Here is a 15,326-nt window from a genome sequence, read left to right on the forward strand (position 1 = left end):
GAGGTTTCATTCCTTTTATTTGTACACCCTTTAAATCATCCCTCACACATTAGATGTTACAAATGGATTCAGTAGAAACGAGGAGTCAAGCTCACTCTTTTCTGAAATAACTGACACAAATAGGGAAGGAAAGAATGACTTTAATTCATAAAAGATCATTAGCAAAAGGCCTAACAAAAGCTAAACAATCTTTAATTTCCACTGTAATTAGTAGCGACTTTTATTACAATTAGCTATCCATGTTCCTTGCTGAAGTCCCTGAACATCACTGATCCCTGGCTGAGGGACACACGGTGACCCCGGTGGCACTTGGACATTTCACAGAAAAACGGAAAATAACTGTAAGAATGGGAAGGCAGCAATTTGCAGCCAATAGTCTCAAACTTCCTAGTTACCAAAAGCATAGACAATTTTAGGCTAGAAAAATAAGTCAATTTTATAAATTTAGGCTTTCAGATCGAAAAGTGCCCTTTCACAGGTACAAGGACACTGACAGAGTCCCTACAAACCTCACTGGCGTGTGACAAGACAACATGCCCTACAGTTACTGATGCAGCCGGGACCGGGACTCCCAGAGCAGCCACAGGCATGTCCTCAGCTGCTGGCCAGGGACTGGTGGATCGGGGGCTGGAAGCAGCGCACGTGCTCCACGGGCGTGCTCTCTCCATCGCCCGACTTCAGGTACTTGTCCAACACGGTGATGATCTCGTCATTAAGAATCTGGAACTTGCGGATTCTCTCCACCATCTTCTTCAAAGGCTGCCACAGGGAAAATGAGATAGATACGTAGACAAATAGATAGATAATGTCTGAGTGTTTTCTAGAATTCAATGACAAACATTTCAGAAAATGAAAACGATAAAAAGATCTAAAGAGCAGCCGAAAGGCACACTCTGACGACCACAAAGGAAGCCAAGAGACCAGGCAGTAGGCCAAGGGCCTGATCGCGGGTCCTGTGAGGCTCCACATTAACACAAAGATCTAAGAACCCTGAAGAGGATAAAAATGGGAGACTTGGTATTTTAACTGTCGGACTGCCTGACTCACCAATTTCATTACGGTTCATTTTGAGAATGAAAGGGAAGCTTCACTCGGCGGCACCTTACGTGCTGGGATGGAAAACATCCCCCGAGAAAACAGTTGTCATAGACTGAAAGCATGCTCTACTGTGAAACTTCACCATAGGACACAGGCTTTTGTCCACGTACCACGTTTTTGATAATCTCGTCTTTGCCATCATGTTTCTGGACTTTAAGCAGATGGTAGCAGAAATCCAGGACAGCAAAGCGCCGCTGTTGCCCAAGGAGAACGATGATCATGCAGCCGGCCCAGTGCAGGCCGTCGCCAAAGCACTGCCTGCGAACAAGAAGCTATCAGCACCTGTGCGGTGTGGCTCAGTGGCTGAGCGTCGACCTGTGAACCAGGAGGTCAGGGTTCAGTCCCGGTCAGGGCACAGGCCAGGATTTCGGGCTTGATCCCCACTGAGGAGTGTCCAGGAGGCAGCTGATCAACAATTCTCTCTCATTACTGATGTTTCTCTCTCTCTCAGTTTCCCTTCCTCTCTCTCTAAAATGAATGGAAAAATATCAAGTGAGGATTAAAAAACAAGAAGGCATGAGCAGAATGGGAGACCAATGAAAGTCTTTCCTGCATCTGTCTCTGTCTCCAGACGTCCACGACCCAGGCATCTGCGGGGAAAACTGGGCAGCTGGTGGCGTGTCCCTGCTCCTGGTGAAGACCCCTTGGGGTTTCTCTGGACCCCATTTCCTAACCTGTTTTTAGGTCACACACCCGCCTTGAAGGACGTCAGGAGGCTGGGGCCCTCGCTGGAGGAACGCACACCCACGTGCCTAAGTTTCCTGGGTCGACTCCCAGAGGCTGAGCCCCGAGTCACGCGAGAACTGCACCTCAGTAGCTTTAAAGCAGCTCAGCGCCCACTTCCCTGTGCCCGGAGCGCACACTTACTCGACCGTGAACTCGTGCGTGCCCACAGGGATGCAGTACACAAACTGCATGGCGCTCCACAGTCTGTGGAACTCGACACACTCGTCCACGTGCATGACCCCGTTGCTGGGCAGAGGCCCGCGCCAGATGGGGTCGTCCAGGAAGGTCCGGATCCGCGTCAGGATGACCTCGAACATGGACAGGCCGCAGCAGAGACGCTCCTTGGTCAGCAGGTCCCCCTCTCTCGCTATGGCAATTTGCTGCGGGAAGGACAGCACGTGATGGGGCCACACGGGAGGTCAAGGGCTGAACCAACAAACCCCGTTTTCTTTCTGACTTAATGGAAAATGACCTTCACTTGCAGAAGCACCAAACAAAATAGACCATTCCCTACGTTTGACACGATTCAGTGGGGTTCACGGACGAGGACAGAGCGATGGTGCCTGCAGAGAACTGCGGCAATGTGTGCAGACACTTCCATCGTCACCACACGGGGCAGGTCTAGGAGCAGCTAATGGGCACAGGCCAGGGACACTGCGTCACAGCCGACAAGTCACAGAAAAGCCCCACAACAAAGCATCGTCTGGTCCAAAAAGGTGACGTGCCCAGACTGAGGACCGCGGAGCTCTACCCAGATACCTGGCCTCCGGTCGGACCCCCCGTCCCTACCCCTTGTCTGTTCTTAAACACCCGGGACCAAGCCTTCTTCACGAGGGATGGACACCAGGAGCAGGCGACACCTCTGCAGACGGCTCACCTGCCAGGGGGTGTTCTACGCACGTTCAAGGGAAGCAGCTGATTCACAATGTGAAATGCCCTGTGACCAGGTCCTGTTACGAACGCCCCCTGGAGACCCTGGGGCCGAGCGGACCTGTCCAACATCCTGATGCCTCCTGGTCTGGGCTCCCCCAGAGCCTGCACACCCAGCCTCACCCAGGCCCGACGTGGACGCCCTAGGAACAGCGACGGCCGACCCAGCTTACCTGAGGGGTCCCCAGTCTCTCAATCAGAGGGACGAGGTGCAGGGGGGCGTACTTGGATTCCAGTCGCTTCATTTTGGCATCGAGTCTCTCTCCCTCTGCAGTGGGAAGAATTAGCGTACACTCTGTCTCTGGTGTGAATGATCACAGCAGTCACAGTTTGTACAAGAAAACAAAGGAAAGGCTGTGAAAGGAACATGGTCCGTGCAGATTATCGCTGAAAATTCATGTGCAGAACCGACTCCTTCGATGTTTTAATTCAAAGCGACAGGAATGACTTTCTGTTCAACCTTCACTTTTGAAAATATAATCAAAGTGAACGTCCAGCCCCTCTGGGTTCACACCCCGCCCCCAGCCCACCTACTGAGAAGCATGTGGAGAGTCCACATCGCAGGGAGCCTCGACGGTTTCCGTTTTCCCGTTTATTTAACTTCCTAGAGCGCCGGCTCCGCGGGGGGTGCGGGCTCACCTTTCACGTGGACCCTCGGCAGGATGTTCTGGAAGGGGGCTGCGTGCAGCAGGTCGCACACTTCCTCTAGCGACTAGGACGGAGCAGAAGGTGGCCTTAGGGAGTCAGTTCATAGGGGACGGACAGAGCCATCCGGGGAAGGTGGCTGGGGACCCTGACCGGCGCGGTGTGAGCGACGCGGTCCACGTACACGCGGACTTCTCCACGGAGACGCCCAGTTCCCGCCATGTGGGGGGTCAGCTCCATAGGGGGGGGTCCCTGTGTGGCTGCGTACCAGGCTCACGCACTAGAACATTCTCACACGCACTACACTGCACCTCTGGGTTTCAAGGGTAGGGAACACAATTAAAGTGAATGTCTAAAGAGTCATGAACCATACGGTGCTGTCCTGCCCTTCCCCCCGAGTCACCCCACAGACGAAGCCTCTCACCACGCCCTCTTTTCCCGGGGGCGATGGCCATGCTGGGGCGGGGCGGGTGCTCGCTCACCAGGCTCTGTTCGATGAGCAGGCAGAAGAGGATGGCGTTGCCCACCTCCCGCAGGTTCTGGAAGCACACGGTCTTCAACTCCGCATACTCCACAATGTCCTTCAGCTGGTGGTGGAAGAACTCCAGGATGCCTGGGGGCGAGAGGGGGGCAGAGTTGGGGGTGTTGGAGGGCCGAGCCCCCACGGCACAGCCTGTGCCCACAGAACACCCTCTGGCACGGCCGCCAGGCCCGGGAAGGAGACGCCACACGCCCTGACACCAACATCTGCCGCAGGGGTGGTCCGTGTAGCAACGGGCACTGCCCCTCGGCTCCACAGCCTCTTTCCCCATCAACCCCGCGCCGTCCAGGGAGACCCTGTGCTCACCGGGGGAGCCATACTCGTGCCGGGGCAGGCGGCAGATCTTGGGCATCACCTCCATCAGCGTCTTCACGTACTGCAGGATGGTGCCCTGCAGCTGCGGAGACAGGGGCTGCGTCAGCCACAGGCCGGGCCCGTCCCTGAGGTGGGGCGGCCCACCGGACCAGTGACATGGGGTCTAAAACGCAGGGCGGCGTGACGAACTGGCAACCCTCTGGGCTGTAAACCAGTGGGTGCAGCCTCGGAAACAGCTCCCAGCGGGAGGCTGTGGACACACGTGTGGCTGGAGGCCTGACCCCGGGAGGGCCGGGCACGAGGAAGCGAGCCCACCAGGCTGGTTTCTGGATTCCTCAGTTCAGAACAGAGACCAGGTCACCGTGGGCACCAACCACCTGCCAAGGGTCACGGCTTTGAGGGAGGTTACACTGGGGTCCCGGCAGGGGTCTGTCATGGGTCACGGCTGTGGAACGACCCCACTCCTCTGTATTCTAATTGCTTTTGGGTCCTGACCTCCATAGTGTAGATTCTGTCATCTTAGAATCCCATCCGCTTCTGCGTTAAGCACTTAAATTACATGGACAGAAACTGAGCTTCAAACTTTCTCTTGATTAGTTTATGAAACATGGAAAGACATGAACATCGATATTGGGCAACAAAGAGTCTTGAAAACAATGGGCTCAGGATTAAGATTTTATCGAGTTCTCTCGGGTGAGGCAGGGAGCACGTAGCCATGACAGTGTCTCACCTGGGGAGGAACTAGTTCCCTTAGTCCCGTGAGCTGCTCTAGCGACTTAACGGGGGGGGGGGGGGGGGGGGGGGGGCCCTGACTGATGGCAGCGGATCGGAGGCACAGGCCACAGCCCGGACCTGCGGTTGGAGTCTGGGGGGCCTGGGGGCAGTCTTGTGGGACTGAGCCCTTAACCGGGGGGATCTGATGGGAACTGAGCTGCATGCCAGCGGGTGTCTGACATTTCGTGGGAGGGGGAAAGCCCCCCCACTGGAGTGGGGGCAGGACCCTTCACGGGGGGGGGGGCGGGGGGAGGAAGTGCACCCGAGGGAAAGTACCAGGCTCTTGACGACCTTCAGCAGCTCCTCCATGACGACCGCGATGCCCTGGTAGCCGAGCAGCCGGCAGATGACCTGGAAGTGCGGGGGCCCCACGAAGTTCCGGTAGCTGCCGTAGATGCTGGAGTAGGCCAGGTTCAGAGCCTGCGGACACAGGACGCCGCCGCATGAGACCTCTCGCGACGCCTTCACAAGGTGGCCCCACGCGAGGTGACGCCTCTGGGCAGCAGGACTGACAGAACCGAGCTGTGGGGAGCCTCTCTCAGAACCAACCCCATGAATCTCCCCCTTGAGATGGCATGGCCCCCCGCCCCCAGGCTGCGCAGATCTGGGGTCAGTCCCAGAACGCCCTCCCTTCAAAGGCCAGGCTTCTGGCTCCTCCTCAACCCCTCAGACGCCGGGGCAGGAGGAAGTGAGGACCCCGACCAGGAAAGCCAGCTCGGCGCCCAGTTCCTCTTTCCCACGGGCTCCTCGGTGCGATAACCGCGCTGCGGGCCGCGCAGCAGGTAGGAGCAGCCTCCCTTTCCCCCCGAAACCCCACGTGTCCTCGGATCCAGGCCGCTCCTACATCGGCCGACCCGGCTTCCCTCTCACCCAATACTCTCCCGGCCGGCCCCACGGGCACGCACTGTTTCTCTCTCAGCTGAAACGGCCTGAAGAGGCCCCTTTGTGTCATTCTGTGAACAGGCTCCTCTCCGCACCTTCGAGGAGGACGTCCTGCCCAAATCTCAGCCCTGAGCTTCCGACCACAGAGCCCAGGGCTGCGCAGCCCACAGGGGACACCACTTCAAAGGGAGCAGCACAAACACACACATCACAGAGGGCACACACATCACAGAGGGCGTGCGGAAGAGGAAGCCGGCCGCGCCCGGCCCTCCCTGAGGAGCTGCCATTAACCCCCCGTGCTATTTCCAGTGGGTGTATCTTTTTTTTTTTTGCTAGAAAGGCAAGAATTTGTTGACTGCAGCAAAAACACATTTAGAACAATGAAACAAGGAAGAGCCTAGAGCAGTGATGGCGAACCTTTTGAGCTCGGCGTGTCAGCATTTTGAAAAACCCTAACTTAACTCTGGTGCCGTGTCACATATAGACATTTTTTGATCTTTGCAACCATAGTAACACAAAGATTTATATGTTTGATATTTATTTTATATATTTAAATGCCATTGAACCAAGAAAAATCAACCAAAAAAATGAGTTCGCGTGTCACCTCTGACACGTGTGTCATAGGTTCGCCATCACTGGCCGAGAAGAAGCAAAAGGAGAGCCCGGCCTGGGCTGCCGTGGTTCCCTGAGAAGTCAGAGCAAAGGGGGCCTTAGAGTCAGGTTCGGGGGGTCCAGGACGACCTGCCGCTGCCCACTGCTCCCCCAGGTGCGAGACCTGGGAGATCCCTCGGAGTTTAGGAGATCCATGCCTGAGGGGGAAGGTGAGGGGGGATGGGAAGGGCATGGCCATGCTCCTTGGAGAGAGAGCATGTTATTATTATTTTTTTACGAATAGTTTATTGATTTTTTTTGGAGAGAGAGGAAGAAAGAGGGAGAGAGAGACACAACCCTGGCATGTGCCCGGGCCTGGAGCTCAACCAGTGACCTTACGGTGCACGAGATGACACGCAACCGACAGAGCCAGGGCTATGGGTGTGTCTTTTGTAATCTGAGTCACTACGTTTGGAGTTTTATTTTTTTTTTTTGACTCAATAAAATACAGCCCTGCTCCCCCCGCAAAAATCAGCTGTGGTGAGATGAGTTGTGCACCCAGTGGACGAAAAGATAAACAAACAAAAGCCCAATAACGTGTTGCCCTGTCTCGGAAGGCTCAGTGGGTGTTGTCCGGTGCACCAAAGGGTTGGCTATTCGAATCCCGGGCCTGGTCAGGGCCAGGCCGGGGCTGCAGGCTCAGGGGCATGCAGGGGGCACCGGATTGACCCTCCAATGTTTCTCTCTCTCTCCCTCCCTCACTTTCTAAAAATCAACCAATCAATAAAACAATAACATTTTATACCTGGCATGATAGAGTTAAACCATTGTAACTGAACTGATTTAAATGAAACTTCAAAATATGCTAAACAGTGAACTTAACGATCATCACACACACACACAGAAAGCCTACCTTGGACCCATGCAAATACTGTGGCTGAGCATTTGGCTGTTTGTCTCTTTGAAATTCTTGGGAAAATGGTAACACTGTCCGAACAAATCTAAATAAGAACAAGGAAAAGGAAAATGTAATGACTTTCAAATATTCATAATTTTTCCATTAAACATCAGTTAAATCTTTCTGCTAATTAACTGAAATAATAATCATAGAAAAACTCAAAGAAATCTAAACTTGAACATGCACGAGATACAAGTTCTGTGAAGGCTGGTAACTGTGCCCAGAGTCAGAAACGAAGAGCATCAGGGAGCCCAGCAAACAGCCTCCGAACCAGGAGAGCCTGGCCCGTGGGCAGCGAGGACACGACCAAGGACCTGGTGGGGCCTGGCCCGTGGGCAGCGAGGACACGACCGAGGACCTGCTGGGGCCTGGCCCGTGGGCAGCGAGGACACGACCGAGGACCTGCTGGGGCCTGGCCCGTGGGCAGCGAGGACACGGCCGAGGACCTGGTGGGGCCTGGCCCGTGGGCAGCGAGGACACGACCCAGGACCTGGTGGAGCCTGGCCCGTGGGCAGCGAGGACACGACCGAGGACCTGGTGGGGCCTGGCCCGTGGGCAGCGAGGACTCGGCAGAGGACCTGGTGGAGCCTGGCCCGTGGGCAGCGAGGACACGACCAAGGACCTGGTGGAGCCTGGCCTGACCAGCTCAGAGCCCTGGGTGGGGCCCCGGGACCGCCTGGAGGGGCTCACCGGTTGGTGGAGCCGTTGTAGCAGTAGTTGGGCAGGAAGTCGTAGTTGAGCTCCCAGAAGACGTGCAGGGTGATCCTCCCATAAGGCGCGGACACGTTGTGGTTGGCCTCCCGGAACATGGCGTCGAAGCTGTCCAGCGACAGGTACCTGCTCAGCAGCTGGTGTGTCATGCGGTTGATTTCCAAGAGGCCGTCCAGCTCCTGCGTGAACACAGGACGGGAGTGAGGACGGAACGGGGCCCAGACAGCGGCACCCACTCCCCACGGGGCGGCGCCATGGGGGGGCGGACGGAGCCGACACACCGGGTGTGGTCAGCGAGCTGGACGAGAATGCGTGAGGCAGGGTCTGCCAGGCACCAGGAGTGGGTTTCTCACGCCCAGGTTTCTCATGCCCCTCCTGCCTGGCCGCGGGGCCCAGTGATTGAGCATCGACCTAGGAACTAGGAGGTCACGCACAGTTTGATTCCTGGTCAGGGCACATGCCCAGGTTGTGGGCTCGATTCCCAGTGTGGGGAGTTGCAGGAGGCAGCTGGTCAATATTTCTCTCTGACATCTATGTTTCTCTCTCTCTCTCTCTCTCTCTCTCTCACCAATAAAAACATATTAAGAAATTTTTAAATGCTGTTGCTTTGGTTTTCTTCTTCAGGGACCATATGATATGTATGATGTGTATGTTGGACCTCTGTTGTCTATCTACCATATGGAATTCTCTTTAGAAGAATTCTCTGGTAAAAGAAGGCCAAGCTTAATTAGTGCCTATGTTTTGATTTCTGGACAAAACACTGAACGTATCATTGGTTCCATGTATCGATAAGGATGAAAATAAAATCAGCTACAATCCTTGGGGCTTGTATCCAATGCTGGGCCGAGCCTGAGGGAAGAAAGGGCACTCACCACGATGGAGGTCAGGTCTTCACTCTCAAACCGTCCGATAGCCAGTTCCAGGGACTTGTACACGGCCACCGAGACGCGCTGGGTGATCAGGCGATTGAGGTCTATGGACCTGCCCAGGAGCTGGGGGTGAGAGGGCGGAGAGCGTGAACTGCTAGAACAATATATGCACACGTCCCCTCTGGAAACTGGAAGAGGAAGACATAATGCACAACATTTAAACATGTTTCGCTCCAACATCAGTGTGTGTCTCTTTCTCCCCCTCTCCCTTTCTCTCTCTAAAAATCATTAAAAAGATAATTAAAAAAAAAAAAAGGAATCCGGGCGGGGCCTGGTGCACAGCGCTGCAAGTCTTCCCTCCAACAGAAACCGTTTCCTTTAAACTGGAAACACTTTATAAGGAAGTTCCCAGTCACCTGACACACGGACTCCTATTCAGATCCCGCGGACGCCAAGGAAACCTCCCCGTTTCAGACGCCGGTCCAGGCCGTGCGGGCCGGGCCTCACCTGCACGTGCCTCTGCTTGAGCAGCGTCTCGTAGCGGTTGGAGGGCGGGAGGTGGATGGTGGCCCCCTGGTTCTTGCATTCGGATCTTAACCGTTTGTCCAGAAGCAAACTGGGAAGGAAGGAAGGGAGGGCATGGCTCACAGGCTCTGAATTTCAATGCGAATATCAGATCGAGTTACCCATGTCCCTTCCCCAAACCACAGAACACACTCACCTTCCAGCCATCACCTTATAATATGCAAATATCTGGTCAGCCAACTTGTAAACAAACTGGTCAAAGCACAGGTTCACCTGAAGAAGAATAAAGCAGACATCACATTTCATTCCCTAAACGGAGATCAGATAACACCTTTGATCTATTCAGGGTGGGGCAAAAGTAGGTTTACAGCTGTGAATACACGAAACACAGAATTTATTGTGTTATTGAATTTATTGGAGTGACATTTGTTAGTAAAATTATACAGGTTCCAGACGGATAGTCTATCATACGTCATCTGTCTATTGTATTGTGGTCCCCACCCCAAGTCAAGTCTCCTTCCATCACCATTTACCCCCCTTTTCCCTGTTCTTCCTGCCCCCACCCCTTCTCTCTGGTCATCATCACAGTGTTGTGTGCGCAGTTTATTCTTGTATTATTATTCTTTGTTAATTGTATTATTTTCCATACGACAACGGTAAACCTACTTTTGCCACACCCTGTAGCAACATGGATGGACGTTGAGGGCATCAGGCTAAGTGAAATAACTGGACAGAGACAAGCACTGTATGGTCTCACGTGTGTGTAATCTTAACAAAACCACACACTCAAATGTAGAAAAGTGAGTGGGGGTTGCCAGAGGCACAGGGGAAGGTGGTCAGAAGGTTTGCACTTCCAGTTTCACAGTAAATATGGCCGGGGATGCAAAGGACGCAAACTGCTACGGCAACTGACAGGGGCTCTTGTTGGGAGGACGCACACGGGAGGCCATCGCTGTGTCTGTAGCACAGGCAGCGCGTGCACGTGTCCGCGCCGTCACACGGGCGAGCTGCCGGGAGGACCGGCTCATCCCCTCCAGCTCCTGCTGTGACGGAGCAGCCGCACAGAGAGGTGCAGACAGAGGGCTGACGCCAAATATCCATGTCAGACATCGTTGCTCTGTTTAACCCTCATTGTGTTAGAGGGAAGGTTTGCTTCCTCCGACCCCCAGACAAAGAACATGGAAGAGCTCGCTCCAGGTGCCTGGGAACTCACCTCTGCCTCGATTTCGTCGTAGAGAAACTGCTTGTTGAACCGGGTGAGGGCGTAGTGGGCGCTGTCGTTGTAAAGGTCCAGGGAGTAGAGGACATACCTGCAGGGAGCGGTCAGCCAGCCTCGCACACGCCGCTTCCCCGGACCCGAGAACTACCCCGCTCTGCTCTGCTCTGCTCTGCTCTCCTCTCACGAGGAAAACCAATCCCTTTGAATGCCAGGCTCGGCTCCTGCGAGGCCCTGAGGGAGCAGCCTGGGCAGTGAACCCACCGCATGGGCCACGCCCAAGTCACAGGCCTCCAGCAGCTGCACCGTCTCCCTGATCCTGTTTCATAGGTTTTTGCCACAAGGATGTAGCATCCTATCCTATGTAATAAAAGGCTAATATGCAAATCGACCGAACGGCGGAATGACTGGTCGCTATGATCTGCACTGACCACCAGGGGGCAGAGGGTCAACCCAGGAGCTGCCCACAGCCAGTGGCAGTGGCGGCGGTGCCAGGCTGCCAACCAAGGCGGGTGCCAGTGGGGGGCAACCCCCATCACCCTGCCAGTTTCCCTGCAGAGAGGTGTGACTGGCGGCAGCAGCGGGGGTGGGGCCAGCGAGTGGGCAGTGCCAGGCCAGCCAGGATGAGTGTGAGCGGGGGCCTGATTGCCCCACTGGTTGCCTCACAGATTGGCCCTGATCGCTGGCCAGGCCTAGGGACCATACCCATGCACGAATTTGTGCACCAGGCCAGTAAGTTTTTTTTTAATAAACACAGCAATGAGGACTTTTTTTATTTTTAACAGTATATTATTTTTGCCCGGCTGGCATGACTCAGTGGCTGAGTGTTGACCTATGAACCAGGAAGTCACAGTTCGATTCCTGGTTCGGGCACATGCCCAGGTTGAGGGCTGGATACCCAGTGGGGGGCGTGCAGGAGGCAGCTGGTTGATGATTCTCTCTCATCATTGATGTTTCTCTCTCACTCCCTCTCCCAACTTCTCTGAAATCAATAAAAACCTTAAAAAAAAAAAAAAGACAAGAAACCTGTCCCTTGTATGACTCTTCGTCTCTCCCCTAGAATCACGGCATCTAATTAAGCACTGAGAACAGCCCAGCCCTGCCTCCACCTCTCACCTCCCCAAAGCCAACCGGTCACCACGAGCGCAGCCCACAGGGCCCGGGGCACTCACTCCATCATGGACGCCTCCTTGGTCTCCAGGATGTGGTCGGTCAGGATCCAGGGCATGGACATCTCGATGGGGAACTGGATGCGCCGCCCCATGGTGAGCTCCAGGAAGAACTCGCGGAACCACAGCTGCGAGAGGTCGCAGCACTGCTGCAGGGTCTCTGGGGGTGCAGACGGCAGTGGGTCAGTCTCCGCCAACGGCACAGACTCACAGACAAAAAACAGACAGACAGACAGGGCGAGGGCCGTGCACCAGGCGCCAGGTCCTTTGCCATCAGCCCGGAGCCATGCGGGGGTGTTGAGTGGACAGGGTCTCGGGCCCCTAACAGTAGGGTCGGGACACCTGACTGCAGGCAAGCCACCTGGACTGTGCCCGCTGTCACCCAGGGAAGGACAGAGGGGGCGTCTGGGCTGTGGGTCTGACAGGGACGTCGGTGCCTCTCGTGGGCCCTGTGGGCCTCGGGGGCTGGGAGGAAAGTGCTTTTGGAAAGGAGCAGAGACCAGGATGGCCCTGCTTTGCTGGGGAGCAGACGCGGCATTTCCTGCACACTCCGTGGGGTTAGTTAGTGCAAAGGACTATTTTTTATGCTTCTGCCCTGTGATGGAGTGAAAAGCGAAAAGCTCGTTATTCACTGCAAACCTGCAGCGTCCCAGCCAAGACGGGGCCTCCCGTTCGGAGCACACGGCTGTGACAGGACAACCAAGGGCACGCACCCGGCGCCCTGGTCCAGGGGACCTGCGTCTCCCCAGGGCAGCTGCCTGAGCCAGGGGATCTGCCCACTGCACACGTCACCGCCAGAGGGGACGTTCGCCGGTCGTGTCAGACCCCGTGTGGCTGAAGGGCCAGCTACGGCCCCACGGCCCTCACCCTTCCAAAGGCCATGCCGCTCGGAGGGGCACCCGGCCGGCCATGCGTTCACAGCAGCAGGTGAAGGTGGCCACAGGGTCAGCACACCTCACCACCTGGTGCGGGTGCGTGCGGGGACCTCAGCGGGGACGGTCAGCAGGCGGAAGCGTTCTGGACAGTGTTAGCGGTGTTAGAGCATGCTGGGCCGGCGTGGTCAGCAGTGTCTCTTACCGCTGAAATTTATCAAGTGAGTGTAGAAGAAGGACTCTCGATGGAATTTTTCTATGTCCAATATGGTGGGCCCCTCAAGGCTACTTCTCAGGGTTTTCTTGGAGCCACTTTTGTCTGCAATGAGGGACTCTAGCATGGTTCTCACCATGTAAAGCTGCGTGATCCAGGGAAACGTTGGTGGGAGAAAACACACAGGCAGCATTAGTCGCACCGGACGCTGCTCGGCCCCAGGAGGGCGGCTCAGAGGCCCTGACCTGGCCGGGCTCCCCGGCTCCGCTAAGGGGTCTGGGCGCCCATCTAGTGGCCGCGGGCTGCTGCGTGGGAGGAAGGACCTGTGAAGGAGCACTTCTCCGTGCCCTGAACGTCAGCAAGGGAAACGAACGATGTCTTACCCCCGAAGGTTAAGAGAGGCGGATAGGTGTAGGACTGCCTCAGAAACGCGTGAACCACATGCACCAGCCTCTCCATGCCCAGAGACTTGAGCTGCCGCAGTAGCTCGGCGGAGCTCAAGGACTCTGCCATGGTGCGCACCAGGTACAGCTAGACACGGACAGACACGGGAGAGGCGGAGAGAGCGTTAGTCACACGGCACGCAGAGGGGGACACACACGGGACGCGGGGCACACACCACGGACGACCGGACGGGGCTTCCTCCCAGGTACCGAGTGTCCCATTCACAGCCAGCAACGTGCTTTGCTGGGGATCCTGGTGACCGGCAGGAGGGCCGGGCCCCCACGGGAGGAGAAAGCAGAGGGCGGGGGCAGGTGTGAGTCAGGAGAAAGCTGCTCCGGGGGCCGAACAAGAGAAACAAAGCCGTGGTGACTCAATTCCGGGCACAAAGCTGCATTTTTAAACCTCTCCAAGCTGTCTCTTCAGCACAACATGAAAATCGTTCCCACGCCCGAAACAGCCACCGAGAAGCAGCGTGAATACAGACAGACGGTCACCCGTATTTTGGACTCGGGCGTTGGGCCGTCAGGTTAAGGTCTGCATGCAAGTGAGCGAGCCGGGCAGTCCCTGCGCTGTCCCGGGCAGCACTCGGACCCACGCGGCCGCGGACAGAGGGGCCGGAGAGACACGGGCAAGACGGGATTTGTCCGAGCGTAGAGGTGACCGTATTTCACTCCTGACCGCGCTTCCCGACCGCCCGCTCGGGGTTGGCCCTCTTGGGGGACAGGCAGGGACGGGGGACCAGGGACGAGAACCTGCGTACTGGAGGGTCCCACGGCGCGGCGAGGCACTTTAATGTCGAAGCCGCTTTTGGGGTCCTTCTCGCCCCGCAGGGCTGGGTCGTTGAAGGGCTCGTGCCCCGTCTCCCAGTCGCACACGGTCTTCCTGATGGCCTGCAGGACACTAAACACGGCACGAGCGCTGGCGCCGGGGGCCACTGGCCACCACAGCATCTCACCGGACGCTCACCCGGCTCCACGGGAAATTTTAAAAACAGATTGTTGCCCGGCTGCAGTGGCTCTGTGGCTGTGTCAACCATGAACCAGAGGTCATGGCTCTATTCCTGATCATGGCACATGCCCAGGCTGTGGGCTCCATCCCCAGTGTGAGGCGTGCAGGACGCAGCCAATGGATGTTCCTCTCTCTCTCCCCCTTCCTCTCTCTCTAAAACCAATAAAAACATATATATAAAAACCCTAATATGCAAATAGACTGAATGGCGTAATAACTGAACAACCAGGCACTATGATATGCACTGACCACCAGGGGGCGTGCAGAACATGCCGGGCATGGCCGCAGCGGGATGGTGGAGCAGTGAGTGGGGGCGCCAGACCAACTGTCATCGGGACGAGCCTCTGGTGGTTACCGAAAATTCTTTGCTACTGCACGCCACCATCCTGCACGCCACCGTCCTGCCCGCCACTCATACCTGCTTTCGGCGCCGGAGCAGCTGCTCGCACCCGCTGCTGGCGTCGGCCCTGCTTGCACTCGCTGCTGGTGCCTGGCGCTGGCCCCATAGCCCGGCGCCATCAGTGGGTGCCAGCGGCGACTGCCGGCCCTGATCGTCCCTCAGGGGTTCTCCGCCTACCCCTGCTCCTGAGGGGCGATTGGGACCAGCAGCCGCCTCTGGCACCTGCTGCCGGCGCCGGCCCACTCACACCCACTGCTAGCATTGGCCCCGATCGCTCCACACCATCAGCGGGTACGAGTGGGGCCGGTGCCAGCAGCACATGGGAGCGGCAGCAGCGGGAGCGGGGCTGCTGGCAGACAGGGGACAGGGGACTGGGGGCCGTGGTGGTAGGGGTGGGCACAGCGCGGAGGATGGGATGAGACCTGCCCCTGTGCCTTG

The 15,326-nt window shown here is 56.5% G+C and overlaps 1 protein-coding gene across 1 annotated transcript in view; it reads right to left on the reverse strand.

Annotated features, from left to right (window-relative positions):
• The window catches only part of LOC102443283 (cytoplasmic FMR1-interacting protein 1), a 28,868-nt gene continuing 13,542 nt past the window's right edge, over nucleotides 1-15,326 (reverse strand). Inside the window, 19 exon segments of the mRNA XM_006107375.3 lie at nucleotides 1-759; nucleotides 1,209-1,356; nucleotides 1,966-2,204; nucleotides 2,928-3,022; nucleotides 3,394-3,466; nucleotides 3,882-4,012; nucleotides 4,247-4,337; nucleotides 5,306-5,449; nucleotides 7,416-7,503; nucleotides 8,151-8,350; nucleotides 9,044-9,163; nucleotides 9,548-9,656; nucleotides 9,762-9,838; nucleotides 10,779-10,875; nucleotides 11,954-12,110; nucleotides 13,028-13,200; nucleotides 13,202-13,333; nucleotides 13,335-13,567; nucleotides 14,233-14,380. Of these exon segments, the coding sequence (XP_006107437.1) occupies nucleotides 595-759; nucleotides 1,209-1,356; nucleotides 1,966-2,204; nucleotides 2,928-3,022; nucleotides 3,394-3,466; nucleotides 3,882-4,012; nucleotides 4,247-4,337; nucleotides 5,306-5,449; nucleotides 7,416-7,503; nucleotides 8,151-8,350; nucleotides 9,044-9,163; nucleotides 9,548-9,656; nucleotides 9,762-9,838; nucleotides 10,779-10,875; nucleotides 11,954-12,110; nucleotides 13,028-13,200; nucleotides 13,202-13,333; nucleotides 13,335-13,567; nucleotides 14,233-14,380 (2,620 nt within the window). The 3' untranslated portion in view covers nucleotides 1-594.

Source organism: Myotis lucifugus, unplaced genomic scaffold, assembly GCF_000147115.1.
Source record: "Myotis lucifugus unplaced genomic scaffold, Myoluc2.0 scaffold_1152, whole genome shotgun sequence".
Classification (NCBI taxonomy): domain Eukaryota; kingdom Metazoa; phylum Chordata; class Mammalia; order Chiroptera; family Vespertilionidae; genus Myotis; species Myotis lucifugus.